Raw genomic sequence first — 23,023 nt, 5'->3', positions numbered from 1 at the left:
ACCCTCCCATGTTTGGGATGGGATGAGAGCAAGGAGAGCACAGCTTGTGGGGGGGTCTGACAGCAGCTTACAGAGTGGGAAACACGCTGGGACGGGGCAGAAGTGATGGGATAAATCTTGGAAGGATTTTCCATGAAGGAATGAGAACACAGGATTGTTGTGTGGGCTTTGATAAGAAAAATATCAGGAAAAACACAGTGGGGCTGCTCTAGAAATATCCAAATAGAGATTACAGATCCTTCTCCAAAGCTTTAAAGCAACTTCTCCAACCAAGTCCAGATTCAGGCACGGACAACTTTCATCCCTCTGGGACACAGCAGGAAATCACAGCACAGACATGGAAAATTTGGCTGAAAGTCCCCCAGAAATGCCTTGGAAGAACTCAACAGCATCTCTTCTGTGCCCATTCACCCTGATTTTAACCCCAAAGGTGCTTCCCCCCTCCCAGGCTGGAACATCAGGGGAAAACTCCGAAGAAACTGAAATCCAAGGACTCCTTTTTGAAAAGCCTGAGGGAGACAAGTGCTCGACACCCTCAGATTCCTTTGAAAATCCCACCCGGAGTCTCCAAAGGATTTGAAGCAGGAGCTGGACCCAGCCAGCGCTGCCTGGGATTGGGAGGGATGCAGACTTCAAACAGCCCAAAGCTCCCGGGCTTCTCCCAGCCCGGATTGTTCAGCAGTTGTGCCACAAAGAGGGGAAAACACATTTGAAATGCTAAACACCCCAAATCAGCCCGAAATTTAACGCTGGATTTTCCCACTTTAGCTCCAACCAGGCTGCTTCTCCCCAGTTACTGATATTTCACTGATTATTCCTCCAAAATCCTTTGTCACTCCTTATTAAGACTGGCTGGAAAATAAACTTTAAACACAATTTGTAGTATTGGAAAATCAGCATTTTTTTATCACAGCTCTGGACACCTGAAGGATATTTTTTTTAAAGATATTTCTTAATTTTTTAAGACGTGGCGGGTAAAATTTTACAACAGGGTTCAGGGCATGGATCTGTGTCCCTGGGCACAGGACATGGATCTGTGTCCATGGATTCGGGACAGGGATCTGTGCCCACGGATTCAGCTCAGGGATCTGTGTCCATGGATTCAGGACATGGATCTGTGCCCATGGATTCAGCACAGGGATCTGTGTCCATGGATTCAGCACAGGGATCTGCGTCCATGGATTCAGCACAGGGATCTGCGTCCATGGATTCGGGGACAGGGCTCTGTGTCCATGTGCTCAGGACAGGGATCTGTGTCCATGTGCTCAGGACAGGGATCTGTGTCCATAGATTCTGGACAGGGATCTGTATCCATGGATTGAGGACATGGATCTGTGTCCATGGGTTCAAGACACAGATTTGTGTCCATGTTCCCAGATCACGGATCCGTGTCCATGTTCCCAGATCGCAGATCCATGTCCATGTTCCCTTATCACAGATCCGTGTCCACGCTCCCAGATCACAGATCCATGTCCATGTTCCCAGGTCACGGATCCATGTCCGTGTGCCTCGATCACGGATCCATGTCTGTGTTCCCAGGTCACAGATCCGTGTCCATGTACCCCGATCACAGACCCGTGTCTGTGTCCCCAGATCATGTCCCTGTGTCCTTGTTCCCGACCACAGATCCGTGCCCATGTTCCTGATCACAGACCTGCGCCTGTGTTCTCGATAACAGACCCGTGTCCCTGTGTCCAGGTCATGTCCCTGTGCCCGTGTTCCTGATCACAGACCCATGTCCCTGTGTCCAGGTCACGTCCCTGTGCCCGTGTTCCCGGACGCGTGCCCGTGTTCCTGGACGCGTGCCCGTGTTCCCGGACGTGTGCCCGTGTTCCCGGACGCGTGCCCGTGCCCGTACCCGTGCAGGTGGGCGGGTCTGGCTGCCAGAAGAACCTGTTCTCGATCTGCACACAGGTGATCTGCGCCGCTCCTTGCAGGGCGTAGCCGGGGTTGCACTGGAAGCTGATGGAGTCCCCGGCCTCCTTGCTGTCCCCGCTCCGGCTCCCGTTCTGGGGGATTCCTGGGTCGTTGCAGGAAGTGGCCGTGGAAACTGCGGGAATTAAAAAGCACATTTTGAATATTGGTGTTGATTTAAGGGCAGGCCGGCTGTCCTGAGGCTCTGTCCTCCCCCAGACATCCAGGCCATGCCTTGTTCCCATCCCTCCTCCCTCGGCATCCCATCAAGCTCCCCCCCACACAAAAAGCGCCTTTCCCTTTGCTCTGAGCATCTGCCACTCCAGCTGGGAAAGGCTCTGGGGACCAGCAAGTTCAAGAGCAGTACCCAGGGAGCAGCTTTGATGTAGAATTGTGCACATGGCTCTTTACTCCATCACGCCAGGCACTCACTGATCTTCCACGGCGTTTTTGGAGAGTTCCGTGCCAGGCACATGCTGCAAAATCGACTCAGCCACCAGCCCTTCACACTTTCCCCTGAGTGCAGGGAAATTTAGCCTCAAGATCTGTGAAGCATCAAGCCTGACCTTTCAGAAATGTGTTTGTTTCCCTTCCAGACTTGTTGCTGCCTCTCTTTGAGGTCTGAGATGTCCCCTGAGCTGGAGACAGGCGAAGCTTCGTTGCCGCCTGAGCTCAAGGTCTGCCAACGCCACAAGGATTTGCCAGCAGGGAAAATCCTGGAGTAATAGGAGTTTTGTGAGCTTATCCACCTCATTAAAGCTCCCAAGATCCCAAAGTGGACAGGTCTGAGCTCAGGTCTGGCTGCTTAGTCACACCTGCTGAACAAAGGCTTTGAGCTGGAGCAGTCAATAAAGCCCAGCTCCAGATCAGGAGCTTATTTCCTGCTAAGTTGATGAGAGTCTGTTACACCCAGGCAGTTTAGGGAAAGCTGCTCTTGAAAGAGCCAGAGGAAATCCCTCTCTTTCTGTGCAGGTGGAGATAAGGAAGTCAACAGCCCAGGCTGGTCCTTCCTGGCAGGATGAGACACAAATCTGGCAAAAAACCCCCGGGATGGCACCCCTGTGCTGGGTGACACAAAGCTCTGCCTCTGTCTGGGTCGTCTCAAAGGTCTGAAATCCAGCAGAAATCCTCCCCAAAATGCTGGCTTGTTCCCCCAGCCAAGCAAGGCACCCTGGACAGAAAGTTACAGGAAAAAAAACCCAAAAAAACAACTTGGGAAGATGTTTCAATGTGTCTCAGTCCAGGGAGAGTCACATCATCACTCACCCAAGCACTCCCTGTTTATTATCACTCCAGAACAACTGCACAGACCTGGAACTCTCTGTAAATATTGGCGTATATCACCCTAAATAATTGAAATGAATGCGTTCACGGGGCTGAGGCTCAGGTGAGAGCAGCCAGGACTCAGGAAAGCCAGACTGGAGCAGGCAGAGCCCGGCAGCCCATGGAGATTTTTGTGCCCTGCATCCCAGGGACCAAATTTGGGGATCTTTAAACAGATTTGGCTTTCAGAGCCCACAGCCCCTCCCAGGACACCTGGGGGAAGCTGTCAGGGTGAATCTGAGGGGCCTGGGGGTGGAAAATTGCTGGAATTCCTTCTTGTGTGTTCCAGCATTTTCTGCTCCTTGTCTCACTGCCAGGCTCCTCACTCTTGAGGGCAGAGAGGGCACAGAATTCACTGCCAGGACAAAATGCATGAGATTTCCCCCTATTTTCAGGGTCTGCACCCAAAAAAGGGCTGGGAGACACAAAAGTAATGGAATTTGTGTATTCGTCAAGTCAATGTTTTCACACCAAGTTTTGATTTTCCAATTCAAACCCAGCCACGAAACAAGGGGATCCCTCAAAGGGAGCAAACAGAACTGAGAAGTGGCTTGTGAAGGCCACGGGTCAGGAAGCGATGAAAAGAATTCCTTTCCCAATCCTGATTTCAAACCTCTTAACTGCCCAGCAAATGATCCTCACAGGATGGAGCTCAGGGAAGAAAAACCGTGCTACAGCAAAGCTGTAAAATAATGATTTCCTGCAGACTGATGTTTGTGCTGCCCAGGAAATGAGGGGTTCCCAGCTCCCAGGATGTGCGGCTCATTTTTTTTTTTTTTTTACAGGATCACGCTCATTTCAGTGGCTGCAGCCCATGAATGCTGCATTTTGCTCTCATGAATATCAACCTGCTTCAGGGTTTGTGAATTTTTATCTTCACAGCAACGCTGCAAGTAATATTTGCAATAAATTACACAGCGAATGGATGGAATTAAGTGGTGAATAAGTGATTAGTGAACGGTCTAACAGAGTTAATTGTCTGTTTGTTTATTATGAAAGTGACTAAGTGTCCACTGCAGCGTCACCTGCTCACCCTGTGGACACACCTGGAATTTCTGCCCAGCAAAGCTGGGTTTGCTTGGGTTTTTCCTTTGGGTTTGGTCAAATTTTCCCTCTGGGTTTGTTTGGGGTTTCCTTGTTGGTTTGGTTGGGGTTTCCTTGTTGGTTTGGTTGGGGTTTCCCTCTCGTTTTGGTCAGGTTTTCCCAGTGGGTTTGGTTGGGTTTTCCCTCTGACTGGTCAGATTTTCCTTCTTGGTTTGGTTGAGGTTCCCCTCTGGTTTTGGTCAGATTTTCCCTCTGGCTTTGGTCAGATTTTCCCTTTGGGTTTGGTTGGGGTTCTCCTCTAGCTTTGGTCAGATTTTTCCCTCTGGCTTTGGTTGGGGCTCCCCTCTGGTTTTGGTCAGATTTTTCCCTCTGGTTTTGGTCAGATTTTTCCCTCTGGATTTGGTCAGATTTTTCCCTCTGGCTTTGGTCGGGTTTTTGAGGAATCCCTGCACATCCCACCTGAGAACTGGATGGCAAAGCCCTGCTTGCTGGTGAAGAAGTCGGTGTTGAACTGCAGGATGACGGAGTTGAAGGTGCTGTGGATGTCCCCAGGCAGCCCCGAGCCGCTCATCTCCTTCAGCAGGATCCCGTTCTCCACCGGCCCGTCCCAGATCCGCAGCACGTCGTGGAACTCCTCCGTGTGGAAAACCAAGAAATGGAGCCTGCAGGGCCAAAAAAACACCCGGAAATCAGACCTGGAATGTGCTTTGTGCCAAGTTCAGGTAGTCAGGCCCACATGGAATGTGTTGTCTCATCCAGAATTCAGGCCTGGAATGTGCTTTGTGCCAGGTTCAGGCAGCCACTGCTGATGCTGGATTTCAGCACCTCCAGGATTCTGGTGTGTTTTACGAAGGTCTGGATGTGGCAGAATGGGGTCTGGATCAGCAAACAGAGGAAGTTCAGCAGAGAGCAGAAAAGGAGGAAGCAGGAGCCAGAGCTCCAAAATCCACACCAGGAAGGGAAGGGAGGGAAAACAGGAGATAAGAAGGTGACACGGAGCTGACACTGAGGGGTTTGTTTTGATGCTCTGAAGGCAGATTTTATTCCCTTCCTCTGGATTTCAGAGCTGGGTCTATCCTGGAGAGAGGGTTCAAGGCCTTCAGCCAAGGCAGTTCCACAGGGAATTCCTCAGGGAAAGCTGCAGGTGAAGAATTCCCTCACGGGGAGGGAATTCCCATTGGAGTCTGGGCCAGTCATGGACCCAAGGGATGGGAGAGGCAGGAGGTTCCTCCGTGCCCAGGTGAGAGCTGGTGGCACTCCAGGACAGGACAAACAAGATCCCAGCACATCCCTGGTGGGATCTCACCCTGCTCCTCGCCAGGCCCAGCTCTGCTGTGCGAGGACGGGGAGCAGATGGATCCAGGCTTTTCCAAGAGCTTTGGGATCTTCCCAGGTCAGAAGAACCATCCAAGATCAAGACCCTGCTCTGGTTATGGGGGAGCCACCAGCTGAGGGCTGCAGTTTCTGAGTCATGGAATGCCCTGAGTGGGAATGGAGCCACAGGGGTCATCAAACCCAATTCCAGGCCCTGCAGACATCCCCAAATCCCACCCTGTCCTTGAGGGTGTTGTCCAAACCCTCCCAGAGCTCTGGCAGCCTTGGGAATGTGACCACTCCCAGGAGCTGATCCCTTCCACTCCTGCGCTCAAATCCCACCTGGAGAGGAGGAATTTCCCTGTCCCTGTTTGTCACTGCCCCATTTTCCCTCTGGCACAACAAAATCAGGCCAACCATGGGCAACTCAACCCCAGTGTGAAACAGGGGCAGAAACCTGGAAACAGGGAAAAAAAAAAATCTGTAAAAAACCACCCATCAGGTGCTGTGCTGAAATCCCTGCCAGCCCACGGAGGCAAACAGGGAAAAATTCACTTGGCTGTTTTCCCATTTATCTGGGGCAAACATAAATAAATCAGGGAGAGCCATTGGGAAAAAAAAAAAAAAAAAAAAAAAAAAAAAAAAAAAAAGCCCCACTGCAAAATCCTCAGCAACAAAATGATGCCCACAGAAGCTGGGAGAAACCAAAAGAGCTGAATCATAAATCTCCTGAGCAAAGACCTTGAGCAAAGAGAAATAAAGCCAGGCTTGAGGAAAATCAGGATGGATGGTGCAGAGCTGTTCTCCACGGCTGCCTCGGTGTGATTACGTTTGTTCCCAGCCTTCACGGGGCCCAGTGAGCCAGAAATGCTGGGAAAAACTCATCCCTGGAGACCTTGGGATCGGGGAGAGGTTGAGCTGGGGAGGGGGGAACACCCTGGAACTGCCACCAGCAGCTGCGGGGCTGCCTAAAACACCCCCAGTTATTGGAGAAAAAAACAGCTTCAGGGGGAGAAAAAACCTTGATCCAGGTGATCCATGGCACAGGCTGTGCAGTGCCTGGAATCCGCTGGGATATCAGATGTGGAGTTCTCTGGAGCAAACCCATCTATTCCACAGGCACAACTCAGCTTTTCCCTGGTGCTGGAGAACAGGCAGAGCCTGGTCTGCTTCAGCAGACAACGGAGGGGAAAGGAGTTTTATTCCTGAGGGGAAAGGAGTTTTACTCCCGCACTCTGACTATCCCAATTTCCCAATTACAGGGATGGAAATACAGAAAAAAGAATTTAAAAAAAAAAAAAATTGAAGCAGATTAGAACCCGGGGTGATTGTATAAATATAAATGTGAGAGAGGGGAAGTTCTGCTGTGCAAGGCTGGCACCCTCCCTGGCACAGAGGTGCCACCAAAGTCACCTCAGCAGCAGTTTGGGGGCTGCCCACTGCCTCCCTCCACCCCAGAGAGGCTTCCCCAGCTCAAAAGCCGTCCCTGGGAAGTGGAATATCCCAAAATGCTGGAGGTGGTGACATTCCCAAGGCTGCTGGAGCTGCAGGAGCATTTGGGATGCACAGGGTGGGGTTTTGGGGTGTCTGGGCAGGGCCAGGAGCTGCACTGGATGATCCTTGGGGGTCCCTCCCAGCTCTGGGTGTTTTCTCACTCCTCTTTTTAGGTGAAACTCTGGAAAGTGGAACCTGTCAATACCCAGGAGAGTGGGATGAATTACCAACATCACTGGGATCAGGGCTGGACCACGACCCACCTCTGCCACGTCTCTGTGCCCCCTGCTCCCAGCTGCACAAGGAATTCCCATCCATTTTCCAGCACACCTTTTCCTCCCCCTTCCTCCTCTCCCCCAGCTCAACCAAGGCACTCCACGTCCCAAATTAATCCCCTCTGCGAGAGCAGCCCGTTCCCTTTCCTGGCCCTAAACTGCAGACTCATTTTTCTCCCTGTCTCGCCCCCCTGCCCTTCCCCTCGTGCTGTGCAGATACAGCTTCATTCCAAAAAGCCCTGGTGATTAATTTTCATGTAAGTTATAAATGAGAGCTTTACACAATTGTATCATGCGTGAAGAGGATTATTTTTTCCAATGGATTACCATAAAAATGAAGTTGCTGGGAACGTGCCTCTCTCTCGGCTCCCCTGAGATCATCTGTGCTGCTGGAGCTGGGAGATGGAGGGGCAGGGAGAGGGAGCTCTGATCCCTGGGAAAGGCAGGGCCACCAGGTGTGTGTGGCTCTGATACCTCCTGGAACCTTTTCCTGTCACTCCTGGCCCTTTCCAAGCCTTTGGCTGATCCCAAACATCTGCTCACGTGGCTGCTTTTAGGGATTACCGGAGCAAAGTTGCTGAAGCAGCCTTTGGATGGGGGGGAAAAAAGGGGGCCTCTCTACTCTGTCCTATAAAAACCTTTTCCAGGAGAATAAAAATAGAGGGGATTTCAAGTGGAAGTTGCCTGTGCAGAGATTTAGCTGCTTTGGCCGTGCTTTTTCTCCTCTGCTCACACCCAAACCCATCCATTACTGAGCCATTCCGAAGGGCAGCGCTAATGGAGGGAATTTCTGCATTAAATAAAGATGAAAACACCGGACCAAAGCTGTCTCCAGCAGAAATCCACGGGCTAAAAGCAGCACGGAGCTCTCCCGCAGGGACAGGCTGTGCTGGGGAGGTGATGGGTGCTGAGGCAGCAAGGGAGGAGAAAATGGGATTGAGAGGGGAGGAATTCAGGCTTGGGATGAGCCAGGAATGGCCGGCGAGCACTGGGGAGTGCTGGGAGAGGATTATTATTATTATTACTATTATTATTATTGTTATTGTTATGAGAGATGCTGGGAGATGATGATGATGATGATTAATTATTCAGAACTTTTAAAGGTGCATTTCTCTCCCTCAAATCCCACCACTCAGTCAAAGCTTGGCTTGCCCAAACATTCCAATTTTCTGGGGGCTTTGGCCAGCCTGGAATCTTTGCGAACAGCCAGGACAGCCCTGAAGGGCTTGGCAGGGCTGGGCAAACATCCCTGTCAGGGTGGTGGGGCAGAAGTGAAGGATCAGCAACTGCCTGGGCCGTTCCCTGTGATTCCCTACAACACCCTCATCCCAGGATTGCATCACGTGGGCACTAAGCGCTTTTGGGAAGTTGCTCATTAATCTGGTGGGGGGGGGGGAAAAAAAAAAAAAGGTTTGATTCTGGATGCATCCCGTTAAGGAGAATGGTGGAAAGCTGTCCAAAGCTCTGGGATGAGCACAGGAACACCACGGGCAGGGCCAGGACACGGTCTGGTGTCACCACCCAGGGCTGTGACACACAGAGGACACACAGGGCTGAAAACAGAGGAGCAGCGACGCCACTGCAGCTCGGGTGGGAAATGTCCCTGCCCACAAATCCTCAATCCCAGCCCAAACCATTCCCCACTTCTGGAACCAAAGCAGTGACTTCTCCCTGCTTGTCCCTCTCAGAGTGACAGGAGCCTCTCCCTCCTGGCTTTATTTAATTGTTTGACCTGGAAAAATCAGCTCCATGTGGGAAAGAAGCCAAAGCACAGGACCCTGGCCCAGCTCACCCGATGGTGCATCCAGGCTCTGCCTCGATGGTCCAGATGCAGTTGAGGTTGTGGTCATAGGGAGTTGGATATCCCGGAGAAAGGATCCGTCCCGAGGCCTCTCCTCTGATTGTCCCTCCACACTCGGCTGGAACAAAAACATTTATGGGGTTAGGGAGGAGATTCGTGGCTTTCCGTGGCTCCTGCTTGGCAACGATCTCACCCTGCAACTGAGATTATTCCTGGCTTTTCCCAGGGATTCTAAAAGCTTACAAAGATGAAGAGAACCGCTGAAGTCAGCTGAGCTACCAGAATTATTCTGCATTTCTGTGCTCGTTCTGAACAGCCTGGCAAAGCTTCCCTCCACCCTCCCGAATCCCCAGGAGGAAAGGCAGAGCCTGCCAGGATCCTGCTCCACGCGTGGGGGGTGAAGGAGCTCTGCTCCTCTGCTTTGAATCATCAGAAAATGAAGGATAAGAAGCCAAAGAACTTGTAAATGTCGCTGTAAATGAGCTGCAAAGAACGTGAGGATTTGGAATAATTTCCGTAACGTATCCGTTCGAATTCTGTAATTTTCATTTCTTTGAGTTTTCTTTCATTTCTTTTTAATTTCCACACACTCAGGCACGGCCTCATATCCAACACGTGCAGAGCAAACAGGGTGAAGGTTAAGAAGGCGCACAAATGACAGAAGTTTATCTTTTTACGTCCATAAATGAGGCTAAAATTCCAGCCAAGGAATGGTCCTGCCTCCTGGGAGAGAGAACACGGAGTGCCAGGGGCTGAGCACGTCCCTGGGTGTGGAGATCTCCCAGGGGACTCTGTGTCCGACAACTTCCCCATGTCCTGGGCACAGCAGGACAGGAATCAGGAATCAGCAATCAGCCCCGTTCATTTAACACGCAAAACCCCAAATCAGAATTTTCCAAGCGGGAAGAGCCGCAGGTGAGAGGGAACGGAGGGAATTGAAATGTCTGGGGATGGGATCAGATGTCAGGCAGCTCTCAAATAAACCTGGCTCTGAGCTGTCACATGCCATTGATGTCACTTTCAGGAGGTGCCACTCAACACATCCAGAGCAAAGGGACAAGGGCTGGAAAAGCACAAGGAAGCAAAAACCCCTTGTCAAATGTGTGTTTAGGGCGGAGTATTTCACGCCAAAGCTGCTTCAGGTCTCTGTCTCACGCAGGATCCTCACCACAGTAATTAGTGCAGGTGGGTAATTAATAGCAGAGTTCATGTCAATGGATCAGCAAAGCAGGGACAAGGGTGGTCAGGGTGGGGAATGCACAAGGAGATCACTGCCTGGAGGTTTTGGAGGAGCAGAGGGTGTCTCCATCTCAAGATGCCTCACAGAGGATCCTCACCACACTCACCACAGCTTAATTAGTGCAGGTGCAATTAATATGAGAGTTAATGTCACATGGATGAGCAAAGCAGGGACAGAAGGTGGTCAGGGTGTGGGATCCAAGGAAATCACTTCCTGGAAGTTCTGGCAGAGGAGGAGGAGGAAGTGTCTCCATCCCAAGGACCCTTGCCACACACAGCTTAATCAGTGCAGATGCAATTAACAGCAGAGTTAATGTCAATGGATCAGCAAAGCAGGGACAAAGGCAGGTCAGGGCATGGAATCCACAAGGAAATAATTTCCTGGAGGTTTTGGAGGAGCAGGAGGCGTCTCCGTCTTGAGATGCCTCACAGAAGATCCTCACCACAACTTAATTAGCGCAAATGGGGTTAATTAATAGAGTTAATCTCAATGGATCAGCAAAGCAGGGACACAGACTGGCCAGGGTGGGGTATCCAAGCAAATCCCAGCCTGGAGAGCGTTGGAGGAGCAGGAGCTGTCTCCATTTTGAGGACCCTCACCACAACTCAAATTAGCGCAGATGCAATTAACAGCAGAGTTATCATCAGCGGACCAGCAAAGCGGGGACCGAGGGTGTGGGATCCAAGGAAATCTCTCCCTGGAGGAGGAGGAGGAGGGGCGGTCTCACCCACACAGGTCGGCAGGGGCTGGTCCCAGGCTCTCCTCTCCCCGGTCAGGCACACCAGGGCCCTGGCGCCTCTCAGGGTGTAGCCGGGGTCGCAGCTGAAGGACACCGAGCTGCCGGCGAAGTGTCCCTCGTCGTGCACCTTGTACCCAAACTGGGGCACGCCGGGGTCCTCGCACTTGATGAGCTCAAAGCCTGCAGAGGGAGGAAGGGCGGCTGTCGGCGCCGGGAATGTCACAGCCAGGAGGGTTTCACGCACAGCCCCGGCGGTGTTTTCTTCTCACAGTCCTTCGTTGGGAACCAAAAGGGGGCATTTGTTGGAAATTAGTGGGGGTTTTAATTAATGTTGGAGTCGTGATCTGAATTTCTGGGTCGCTGCGGCCTCGACAGGAAAGGTTGGATGGTATCCCAGGGAACAGGGACAGGGACAGGAGGAGAGGGAACGGCCTCGAGCTGCGCCAGGGGAGGGTCAGGGTGGACATCAGGAGGAATTTCTCCGTGGAAAGGGTTTGGAACTGCCCAGGGAGGTTTGGAGTGCCCATCCCTGGAGGTGCCCAAGGAATTCCTGCGCGTGGCACTCAGTGACAACGCAGGGATTGGGCACAGCTTGGACTTGATGGGCTTGGAGGCCTTTTCCACCCTCAATAATCCCGGATTCCGTGCTCTCCCACTCTCCAACTCCACTTTGGGTACAGCACCACCACAGAGAGGACCCTTGGCTCGTGTGCAACACAAGAACAGACACAGAATACACAGAATACACAGAATACAGCTTGGCCTTGCGGGATTCCCAGCGCACACGGGATTGAGACTCACTGGAGAACTGCAGCTCGAAGCCTTTGCTGGTGTTGGCGGTGTCGGTGATGAACTCCAGCCACATGGAGCTGGAGGTGCTGTTGATGCTGGTGCCCAGCAGCTCCGAGCGGCTGAAGGTGCCCAGCAGCCGGGCAGAGCTGTTGGTGCCATCGTAGACCTGGGGGGAACAAGGAATCCAGCCTGGAAAAGCCATTCCCGTGCTATTCCGGGGATCAAACCATCACTGCCCAGAGAGGCTGTGGATGCCCCTGGGTCCCTGGAAGTGCCCAAGGCCACGCTGGACGGGGCTTGGAGCAGCCTGGGACAGTGGAAAGTGTCTCTGCCCATGGCACTGGATGATCCTTAAGGTCCCTGCCCACCCAAACCATTCCAGGACTTCTCTGCAGTCTTACTGAGCTCTAGAACAGAGAAATGCTGAGAAATTTATTCCAAAATGAGAATGAGGAGAGAAAACGTGCTGAGACCCCTTCAGACACCTCACACCCCCTCGTCCCGCTCCCACCTTGTCCCTGCTCTGCTCACAGCCACACCCTGGGCTGTCCTTTGGCTTTTTTTGGTGGAGCAGCTCCGGATTTGGGGTGGCCTGCACTCAGATCAAGATATTTTCTCCTGGCACTGAGCTGATCCCAGGTACCGGAGGGAAAAGGGAAGGAAACAACCAAGCCCACTCTGAATTCCAGCATCAGGCTGGAAAAGCAGCTCTAACCCTTCAGGATTTGTGCCACAAGTGATCCAGGAGAGATCCCTGGATCCTCGAGTGCAAACAGGGACAAATCCTTTAGGCAGCGTGAGCTGAGATCCAAGGATCTCAACTAAAACTCTGACTCGATGACACTGCACCGTGCTGCCAGCTGAGGAGCAGGATTTGCACCCTGGAGGATCTGCACCCTCCTCCTCACCCTGACTCTGCACACAGGGCTGCATCTCCTCTACTCTCCTTCCCAAGGAGCAGCTACTGAAAAAAACCCAATTTTTTCTCCCCAGACTGACTCAGAGATGAGCCTTGAACTCGCTGTGATTAAAAATACCCTCACAAATGGGATTTTTTCTTCCTTTAGTGAGGACCAAGAGCAGTTCCTCACCAGTGGAGACTGGTAGGAACTTTTCCTCAGATGAGCAGCTGATGACAAACCTGCTGAGAGAACGAGATTCCTCTGACAAGGAGTACGTTCCTTGCATTAACAGGAAATCTTTCTCCCTTTCCAGTCATCTGTGAGCTGGGAACGTGGATTACGCCTCTCTTGGAGTGTGACACTTCAGTGAGGACAGAGGCATTCCTGGGAAGACGCCTCAGCACATCCTGGTAACATTAATGCCTCCTCCAAAACCATTCCTTTGGCTAATAAAAAACTCAGCCTGGATTTGTCTCCTCCTCCACGGAGTCCTGGAGCTTGAATAATCTGAGAAGCGTCTGGAGCTCTGCGTTTCCACCAGACCCTTTCCGGGACAAACCAGCCTTGGTTCTTCAAAGCACTAAAATAACGCTCAAACCCTCAAACGTCTGATGCATGAGGAATTTTTTTCCTCTACAACTCCACACCTGAGAGCTGAAGTTTAGCTGGTCTGGGGGAAATCTTGTCTTCCAAACTGCCCTGGCAATCCCTCCAGGGCACTGAAGCATTCCTGGGCTGACACAGCTTTTTCCAGAGGTCACTCCCACCCATTCCCATTAACATTTCAGACCATTCAGAGAACATTGCTCTGATGAGCAGCCCCACAACCCCAGCCAGAATTACCTTGAGGACGTCTCCCGCCTCCAGCTCGAAGGTCCTGGCTTTCAGCTGGATGCCTTTCCCTGGCTGGCTCTGGATGGAGTAGATGCACTCGTGGTTGTTGTTGTAGTTCAGGGGGTAGTTGGGGGACAGCAGCACTCCCTGGGTCCCCGTCACGGACGAGCCACACTCAGCTGCACCGAGACACAGACGCACGTTTCAGTGACCCCGGGCGCCTTCTGCCCGCGCCACACGTGCAGGTGACTCCTCTGAACGCCACCGCTGCTCAGCCCCTCCTGCAGCAGCAAGGAAAGAGGCTTCTCCCTCTTGTTATTCACTGCTGATGCCTCAAGTTTTATCTTTGCTGTGTTTCAGGTTCTGCGCTGCCCAGGTGCAGCTCTGAGCTCACACTCAGGGTCACTCAGCTCTCTGCACACAGCAGGGACACAAAACAAATCCTGCTTCTGCTGCACACCAAGGACAGCTGGGACAAGTGTTCAGCCCCAAAGCACAAACAGCGGTGGCTGGAGGGAGAGAACAAGGATGGGACTGCAGAACCTGGAGCTGGAATTGGACAATGAAACCCCAATGTGCAAATGGAACAAAACTTATAAAAGTGTGAGACCTCGTGACCATTTATCCATTTTGTTCCCATTTTGTGTCCACCTTGGGTGCAGCCCTGCCCAGGCTCTTGTCTTGCCCAAGGTGGATCCTAGAGCCCTTTCAATAAATCTCTGCTTTACTCTCCAGCTCTGTCCAGTCTCTGTTCCTGCTCAGCCTTCCCAAGGCATCACCACACCCTGCACACTGTCGCCTTTCCCACCACATTTCCCCAGCCAGGCTCCTCTCCTCCTTCAGAACCTGCCTAAATGTGAATCTGTGGGGAATCTGTGGGGAATCTGTGGGAAGCTGCGGCGATTCCGTGTGGATCTGCGTGGATCTGCCTCTTTCTCTACTCCGAGCATTTGACTTCCAGCCAAACCTGAAGGCAGAAGATCCGTGGGCCTCAAAACTTTGGCAGAAGGCTGCTGGGGAGGGGAGGCAGAGGGCGGCAGCTCCGGAGGCTCAGCCCGTCCTGGGTGTGAGGAGCTCACAGCTCGGAGCTGGCAAACACCAGCTCTGTCTCGTGCATTTCCACTCCCAGCTCACGGGGACGCGTCACAGCGAGCACACGGGGACTGACACGGGCCGGAACAGAAATCCCAGGGTGTGCCAGGGGCGTCCACACCCTGGGACAGATCCCTGATCCCAGCACACGCATCCACAGCCCCTCAGCACGGGGAATTTTGAGGGATCTGGGGTGAATCTGGGGGAATTCTGTGGGAATCTTTGGAGAATCTAAATCTGGGGGAATCTGGGAATCTCTGTGAAATCTGTGGGGATCTATGGAAAATCTGTGGGAAATCTATGGGAAATCTATGAGAAATCTGTGAATCTATGGAAAATCAGTAGAAATCTGGGTGAATCTGTGTAAATGTAAATCTGTGTGCATCTCTGGGAAATCTGTGGGGATCTGTGGGAAATCTGTATAGATTCGTGGGAAATCTGTGTAAAATCTGTACAAATCTGTGTGGATCTGCCTCAGAACAACCCCACGCTGGGGATTTTCTGTTCCTCCTGCCGGGCTCCCACACGAGCGAGCCATGAGTCACTGTTTTCCCAGCCTGTTTACCCTGGAAGATTTTCTGCTGTCAAACACGAGCTGCCTGCTCCTCTGGGGCTGTGCAGGCAGGGATGGGGACAGGCAGGGCTGGGGACAGGCACTCCAAAGTCCTCCCCCAGAGCAGTTTTTGGGATCAGCCTCGTGTCCCCGAGTCCCCACAGCTCCTGGAGCTGAGGGAACCATGCCAGGGCAGCTCCTGGCTCTGCGGCTCCTCCAGGGAAGGGTTAAGGAAGGAGCAGCAGCAGAAGCACCCAGAGGAGGCACTTTGGAGGTGACTTTGTCCTCTGCCCTCGCCACGGATGAAAAGCGGGATTTTGGCACAGAATCCCCAGGGATGATGCTGGGGACGTCTCAGGGAGCTGTCCTGGCCAGAGGGCTTGGACAAAGGAACAAAAACCACTCTCGGTTCTCCCCAGCCCGTCTCCAGGGCAGGAGCTGAATACGGAGTGTCTGGAAAAGCAATTAACTCTCCTGTGATCTTAATGAGCCCGTCTCCCGTCTCCATCCCTGCCCAGGCAGGTCTGAGCGGGCGGTGGGGACACTGTGACAGAGCTGTCACCCTGCCACAGAGCTCTGCGCCATCAGCCCCGAGCTTGCCCTGTTTTGATCAACCCAAGCTGTTAATTCCGAGCCAGGAACAGCAGCCAGGGCGCCCACTTAGTGCTGCTGTCCGAGGCTCGAGTTTAACGCTCTGTAAATGATTTTTTTGTTTTGTTTGTTTTGATTCTCATTCTCCTGATGAGCTTTTTCTGCAGCCTGATTGTTATTCCTGCCCTCAAGAGGCTGCCTGTCCCAGCGGGATGAGGCTCAGGGAAATCCAGCACCAGGGGCTGGGAGGAGGCAGCAGCTGGCCCTGGTGGGGAGCTTTTGTCCTGCAGCGGCCCTCAAAGGTCACCCAGAGCTCAGGACAATCTGCTGAGCAGGTCTGGGCACCAGGTGAGATCTGGAGGAATCCCTCAGGGCTCTGGGTGAGCAGAGCTGGGAACGATTTCCTATTGAAATCCTACACCAAAAAACCCCATGTGCCATCTTTTTCCCAAGGCCTGGAGCATCCTCCTTCCTTCCAAACTCGTGTCCCTGCTCTGTCACGCTCCCCAGCCCTGCCAGGGGAGAGTTCTGCACCCCAGCTGCAGCAGGAACAGCAGCCACTGATCTCCGTGCTGCAGATCAATCCTTCCCCTGCTCTACCCCTGCATTCACTGATTTATTGATTTATCAGTGCAAATAACGGCTGGAGGGGCTGAAAATGGACCTGCAGTGCTCAGGAAGGGAAAGGTGTAAGAGAAACACGTGGAGAACAAGGGAGAGGTCAAAGCCAGGGGGGTTTCCCAGACACATCCACAATATGGGATCTGCCTGGATGTGGAGGTCACAGCGCTCTGGAATTCCAAGGGGAGCACCTCAAACCCGGGCTGGCTGCAGGAACTGCCCCAGGAAGGGGGAGCAGCTCTGGAATCACTGGGGCACACGGGGCTTGTGGGGACGTGCCACCTCCTGGGGCTGGGTCACCGCCTGGGGACATGCCACCTCCTGGGGACATGCCACCCCCTGTGCCCAGCTGCGGAGGGCACCGAGCCCTCGTGCAGCGCTGGAAGCTCCTCCCAGCTGCCTCTCCCCCATCCCTGCTCCAGATCATCCCGAGATCCCACCCTGGGGATGTCACCCGTCCCAGGAATGTCACCCATCCATCCCAGGAAATGTCACCCATCCACCCCAGGGAATGTCACCTACCCCTCTCAGTGATGTCACCCGTTCCAGAGGTGCTCCCATCCATCCCAGGGAATGTCACCCATCCATCCCAGGGGATATCACCCATCCATCCCAAGGGTTCTCCCATCCATCCCAGGGGTGTCTCCCATCCCAGGGGCTGTCACCCACCCCAGGACACGTCACCCATCCATCCCAGGGGATATCACCCATCCATCCCAAGGGTGTCTCCCATCCCAGGGGCTGTCACCCACCCCAGGACACGTCACCCATCCATCCCAGGGGATATCACCCATCCATCCCAAGGGTTCTCCCATCCATCCCAAGGGTTCTCCCATCCATCCCAAGGGTGTCTCCCATCCCAGGGGCTGTCACCCACCCCAGGGCTGTCACCCGTCCATCCCAGGGAATGTCACCCATCCATCCCTGCCCACCTCAACAGTGCAGCACAGCGGGACCAGCCAAGCAGAAGGAAAGCACATGACCACCTACCAACACACCTTGGCAGAGGCGAACTCCACACACGCCGTCTCCCGCCCAGGCAGGTGATCCGGGCCGCTCCCTCCAGCCGGTACCCCGGGAAGCAGGAGAAGCTCAGCACGTCCCCCACTCCGAACTGCAGCCCCTTCCTGATGCTGTAGGCTGGCACTTCTGGCTCGTCACACGGCTCCAGGTCGTACTCTGGAGGGGAGAAATGGATTTGATGGGATGGCAGCGGGGGGATTTGGGATTCTGTCCTCCCTGGAGAGGACACGAGGGTCCAAGGGAGCTCTGAGCCCTGATCCAGCTGCTGTGAATCCATGAGGATGGAATCCTGTTTGAGCCACAAAAACCCACCTGGATTTCATCCCCAACCTAAAACTCAGGGGCTCTCTGGAGAGGACACAAGAATCCAAGGTACTGGAATCCTAGAAACTCAGGATTTGTGATTTTAATACCTTAGCAGAAAAGAAGCTGAAACCTTTACACCAAGGGAGCTCTGAGCTTGATCCAGCTCCATGGATCAATGGATCAATCCATGAGGATTCCAAGCCAGGAAAACCCACCTGGATTTCACCCCCAAGCTACAACTCCCCCCCAGCACCTGGATCCCGACCACCTCCAGAGGCAGCAGCTCCTGTCACAGTGCCACCGGTGGGGATGGGAATTTGTCATTGTCCCTCTGCTGCAGCCCAGGGAGGATGGACTGATCCAGGTGGGATTTCTGCTGCCTCTCCATTTCTAATCCTGGAAAGGGATGATCCTGCTCAGGGAATGCAGGAGGACACTGAAGCTGCTGCTCCAAGAAAGGTCACGTAGGATTTTGGCCAACGGCCAAACTCACGTCTCTGACCCCAAACCAGCTCGAAGGAAAACTATTTTGAGGGAGTTTCTGGAAAAATCTCCAAGTCCAAAGCCTGTACATAAACATATATATATGTAAAGGAAGCTAAAAATAGAACTGACTCCCGTTTTTGCTTTCCAAGATAGGAGAGAAGCCTTGAAATACACCGAAAATGAGAGTTATAATTAGAGGCGAGCTTTTGAAAGGCAAAAAGCCATTTTCCCCTCATCAAAATGGGAGTTAATTGGAAATTTTCTGACTGGTTTCCACATTCAAATCCCTGGCTTCAGAGGCCAGGAACAAAGGCACTGGGAACCAGGTTTCAGCTGCATCTATGGCAACAGCTCTGCCCGTCAGGGAGGGTGCCAGACCAAGCTCCAGGGGGAAAATGGGAATTTCTCTCCTTCCCTGGGCACTGAACTGGCAGCTCGGGACTGGGAAGGACGCAGGGACAGAGGCAAGAGCAGCAGCAGTGCGGAAAAGCTCCTGTCCTTCCCCGGTTGTGTCAGGGAATGGATCCTGGGGCACTCAGGCAGCAAAGGCTGACGTTCCCTGGAATGGGAGCACTTGGGAGTCGCTTGGAGGAGTCAAACACCTCGTGCCCTTCAAGCAGAGGTGCCCTGCGCTGCCACATGTCCCTTTTTTGGGTCCCTCTCCAAGTCCCCACGCTCCTTCTGACCGGCAACTGGTGGAAAATCAGGATTTCCTTCGACAGATCCGCATTTTGGGTCACCCCACCTGCATCACCGGGATGGTTTAGCAAGCACAGCTCAGCACGGGATTGCTGGGACTTCTCCAGGCAGGAATTGTTTCCCTCAGCCTCCAAACCTGGACCCCTCAGAGCCCTGCTGGGTGCAGCAGCAGGGGGCTTCCATCTGGTGCCTCAGCAGAGCGACGGAGCCAGCCCAGCCAGGGAAAAATGCATTTTCCAGCTCTCTGGAAGTGCCAGTGGGATCATGGAAACACAGCCTGGGATACGCCAGGTGCATGTTAAAATCCTGGAATGGTTCGGGGTGGGAAGGGACTGGAATCATCCAGTGCCACCCCAGCCATGGGACACTTCCCACTGTTCCAGGATGCTCCAAACCCTGTCCAGCCTGGCCTTGGGCACTGCCAGGGATCCATGGGCAGCCACAGCTGCTCTGGGAATTCCCAGCCACTCCCCCCCCTCACAGGGAGGAATTCCATCCCAGTATCCCACCCAGATCTCCACTTCTCCAGTCTGAAGCCATTCCCTGTGTCCTGTCCCTCCAGGCCTTGTCCCCAGTCCCTCTGCAGCTCTCCTGGAGCAGCTTTAGACCCTGCCAGGGGCTCGGAGCTCTCCCTGGAGCCTTCTCCTGCCCAGGCTGGACATTCCCAGCTGTGCCAGCCCGGCTCCAGAGCAGAGGCACATCCAGGACAGGCTGCAGGCACAGGATGGTCACTGCAGGAGCATCCAAGTGGAGCAAAGAGCCCAAGGCAACAAGAGGGAGCAGCCGGACAACGGGAGTGACCAGCCCTGCCCTGCTCCTTATCCAAACAGTCCAGAAAACGGGAGTGACCAGCCCTGCCCTGCCCCTTATCCAAACAGTCCAGAAAATGGGAGTGACCAGCCCTGCCCTGCTCCCTATCCAAACAGTCCAGAAAACGGGAGTGACCAGCCCTGCCCTGCTCCCTATCCAAACAACCAGAAAACGGGAGTGACCAGCCCTGCCCTGCTCCTTATCCAAACAGTCCAGAAAACGGGAGTGACCAGCCCTGCCCTGCTCCCTATCCAAACAGTCCAGAAAACGGGAGTGACCAGCCCTGCCCTGCCCCTTATCCAAACAGTCCAGAAAACGGGAGTGACCAGCCCTGCCCTGCTCCTTATCCAAACAGTCCAGAAAACGGGAGTGACCAGCCCTGCCCTGCCCCTTATCCAAACAGTCCAGAAAACGGGAATGACCAGTCCTGCCCTGCTCCCTATCCAAACAGTCCAGAAAACGGGAGTGACCAGTCCTGCCCTGCTCCCTATCCAAACAGTCCAGATCGTTCCTGGGGTAGGGGAAGATTGGACAGGAGTGGGCCTGGAGGAGCTTTAAGGGCCCTCCCAACCCAAAACATTCACAGAAAAAAGGGAAGGGAAGATGTGGGAAGGGAAAAGGGAAGAGGGAAGAGGGAAGAGGGAAGAGGGAAGAGGGAAGAGGGAAGAGGGAAAGGAAGGAGGGAAAAGAAGGAGGGAAAGGAGGAAGGAAGGGGAAAAAGGAAGGGAAAGAAGGAAGTAAGGGACAGAAAGGAGGGAGGGAATGAAAGGAGGGAGTGAAAAGGAGGGAGGAAGGGAAAGGAGGAAAGGAGGGGTGAAAGGAAGGAAGGGACAGAAGGAAGCCTTCGGGCAGTGTTCTCACCTGAGAAGGTGATGTTGAAGCCCTCGTAGGACATGGAGAAGTCGGAGATGAAGCGGATCTGGGCCGAGAAGTTCCCGAAGAGCCCGGCGCTGAGCGGGGCCGGCAGCCGGGACCCCGTCAGCTGCTTCAGGGGCTGGGCAAAGCTGGAGTTCTCGGTGATCAGCAGGTAATCGTGGCCGTTCTCCAGGTGGAACGTGTGGAAGGTGAAGAACACACCTGCAGAGGCGGGGAAACCACAGGAGGGGTCATCCCGGTGCCCAGCCCCTGCTTCCCACCAAGGGCAGCGGGAAAACCACGCTGAAATCATGGATTTGGTTACGTTAGAAACGAAATAAATAAAACCCCCTAAAGCCTGCGTGCGGTGCCAGGCCCAGAGCAGGGACAGGCCCTGGAAATGCCGGATTCCTGTGTCCTTGTCAGGGGTGACACAAACTTGCTCCAGGGACAGAGCAGCGGCTGAGAGAGCAGCCCAGGGGAGCCTTTTGTTATCCAGGTGTTGGATTTTAAATGGAGAGCGAGAGCAGCAAGGCTGGAGCTGAGAGGGCTCGAAAACAAGCGTGTTCCAGAGGAATTCCTGCCTAGAAAAACAGGATTTAAGCCCAGCCTCAGGGTCAGGGAGGCTTTTCCAGAAGGGTGTCAGCGATGCAGCTGCAAGGACCTTCCCAAGATGGGCTGAATCAGAGAATCATGGAATGATTTGGGTGGGAACGACCTTAAAAATTGTTTTATTCCATCCCCCGACCACGGGAAGGGACACCTTCCCCTCGACCAGCTTGATCCAAGAAAAAACCCTACTTTTATTCCCCTCTCCTTGCCCAAAATAAACCCCGACAACAGCTCCAGCCACGGAAATCCCGGCCGAACACAGCAAAAACTATTTTTGCCTCTTCCTCCCAAAATTCAATTTGAACGATCTGAAACATTTTGGGGAGAAGGCTGTGACCTTGCTGTGTCTGTAAATGAGTCAGAGAGGAGTAATGGATTACTTAAAGTCCCCTTCACACCTCCAGACACACAATGGGAAGCACTTCAGGCTCCTGCAGGAGCCCCCAGCGAGGTGAATTTTTCATGCCGGAATTCAAACGCCATTAGAAACACTTATTCTCCAGAAAATAATTCCAGCATGGAAATAAAAGAAAAAAAAAAAAGAAAAAAAAAAAAAAAAGAAATCAACAAAAAAATAATGTCAGTGAGAGAGCAGAGGCAGGCAGGATCTGAGCTCGGGAACTCTGTCACAGCGACTTAACAAGGCAAGGAGATGCCGAGCAATGAAAAGCCTCTTTGCATTTAGATGGATTTTTCCATCCCCATCTCCCGGCTCTCAGAGCAGCCAGGGCAGGCTCCCGAGCCCCTGCTCGTGTGGGGCTGGGATTTATCCGGCTCAGAACCCCTCTGGAGAGACACAGACTCCAAACCCAAGGATGGGAATTGGGCTTGGGGAGAGAGATCCCTGCTTGGCCTGACCTGGTTATTTCATTTAACCCAACAATTCGCACCCCGAGGGCTGGCTCTGCATCCCGGCCTTCCCAAAACACAGCATCCCAGAGAAACGGCAGGAAAGCTGCAGACAAAGCCCAGAGGAAGATCCTCCTCCTCCTCGCTGTGAATTTCTGGGGATCAGGGAAAGCTCTGGAGATCCAATATCCGACCCCACAGCATCAAATCCCAGCTGAATGCTCCATTTATCTCTGGCTCTCTCCGAGTGCTTCCCGAAGGTTTGCTGCTCACATGGAGCTCTTCCCTCCCAAGGAGTGAAACCAAGAAGAAACTTTTCCCATGGGATTGGGAATGAGGGAATTGTGAGATCATCCCAACCTTTATCCCTCTGCAGCAGCTCCTTGCCCTTCAGTGTCCCAGAAGGATTTTTATGACCCAAAGCTTGGGACTGACCTTGTAATTCCCTCTTTATATCCGTTCTGTGGAGAGCATTTTTAGTCTCACTCTTTCCCCCCTGCAAAATTCCACAAAGGCAGGAAACTTCCAAGAGTTTCCAAATGTTTGTTATTCCTGCCAGAAGCACAAAACGGAAATAGATCTGACCTGAAAACTGGGATGTGGGGAATGCAAAGTGACTTTAATTCTCCCCCTGACAGCAAATTTATAACCTCAGCTTTAGCAAACCCAGCCTAAGAGGCAGAAACAACATCACCGGAATCAGCGCAAGAATAATTCAGTTATCCTGGAGAACACGCCCAAATTCCAAATTTTTTTGAGGTAAAAACTCCAAGCAGAGGGCACGAGTCTCCTCCAGCACTGAATGGCTGTGGAGCTGTAGCAAAAAGGGCGAATTACAAACTCATTTTAAAGGA

General features: G+C 53.1%; 1 protein-coding gene across 1 annotated transcript in view; it reads right to left on the bottom strand.

Annotated features, from left to right (window-relative positions):
- Positions 1 to 23,023, bottom strand: part of CSMD2 (CUB and Sushi multiple domains 2) — a 242,166-nt gene that overhangs the window by 47,250 nt on the left and 171,893 nt on the right. The window contains exons 21-28 of the mRNA XM_040085973.1: positions 20,715 to 20,930; positions 17,520 to 17,708; positions 13,682 to 13,851; positions 11,946 to 12,102; positions 11,133 to 11,324; positions 9,157 to 9,283; positions 4,741 to 4,943; positions 1,859 to 2,050 (exon numbers count right to left, since the gene is read on the bottom strand). Of these exons, the coding sequence (XP_039941907.1) occupies positions 1,859 to 2,050; positions 4,741 to 4,943; positions 9,157 to 9,283; positions 11,133 to 11,324; positions 11,946 to 12,102; positions 13,682 to 13,851; positions 17,520 to 17,708; positions 20,715 to 20,930 (1,446 nt within the window). The remainder of the gene's footprint in view (positions 1 to 1,858; positions 2,051 to 4,740; positions 4,944 to 9,156; positions 9,284 to 11,132; positions 11,325 to 11,945; positions 12,103 to 13,681; positions 13,852 to 17,519; positions 17,709 to 20,714; positions 20,931 to 23,023) is intronic.

Source organism: Hirundo rustica, chromosome 25 (assembly GCF_015227805.2).
Source record: "Hirundo rustica isolate bHirRus1 chromosome 25, bHirRus1.pri.v3, whole genome shotgun sequence".
NCBI classification, from domain to species: domain Eukaryota; kingdom Metazoa; phylum Chordata; class Aves; order Passeriformes; family Hirundinidae; genus Hirundo; species Hirundo rustica.
This window is presented reverse-complemented; position numbering and strand designations above follow the sequence as displayed.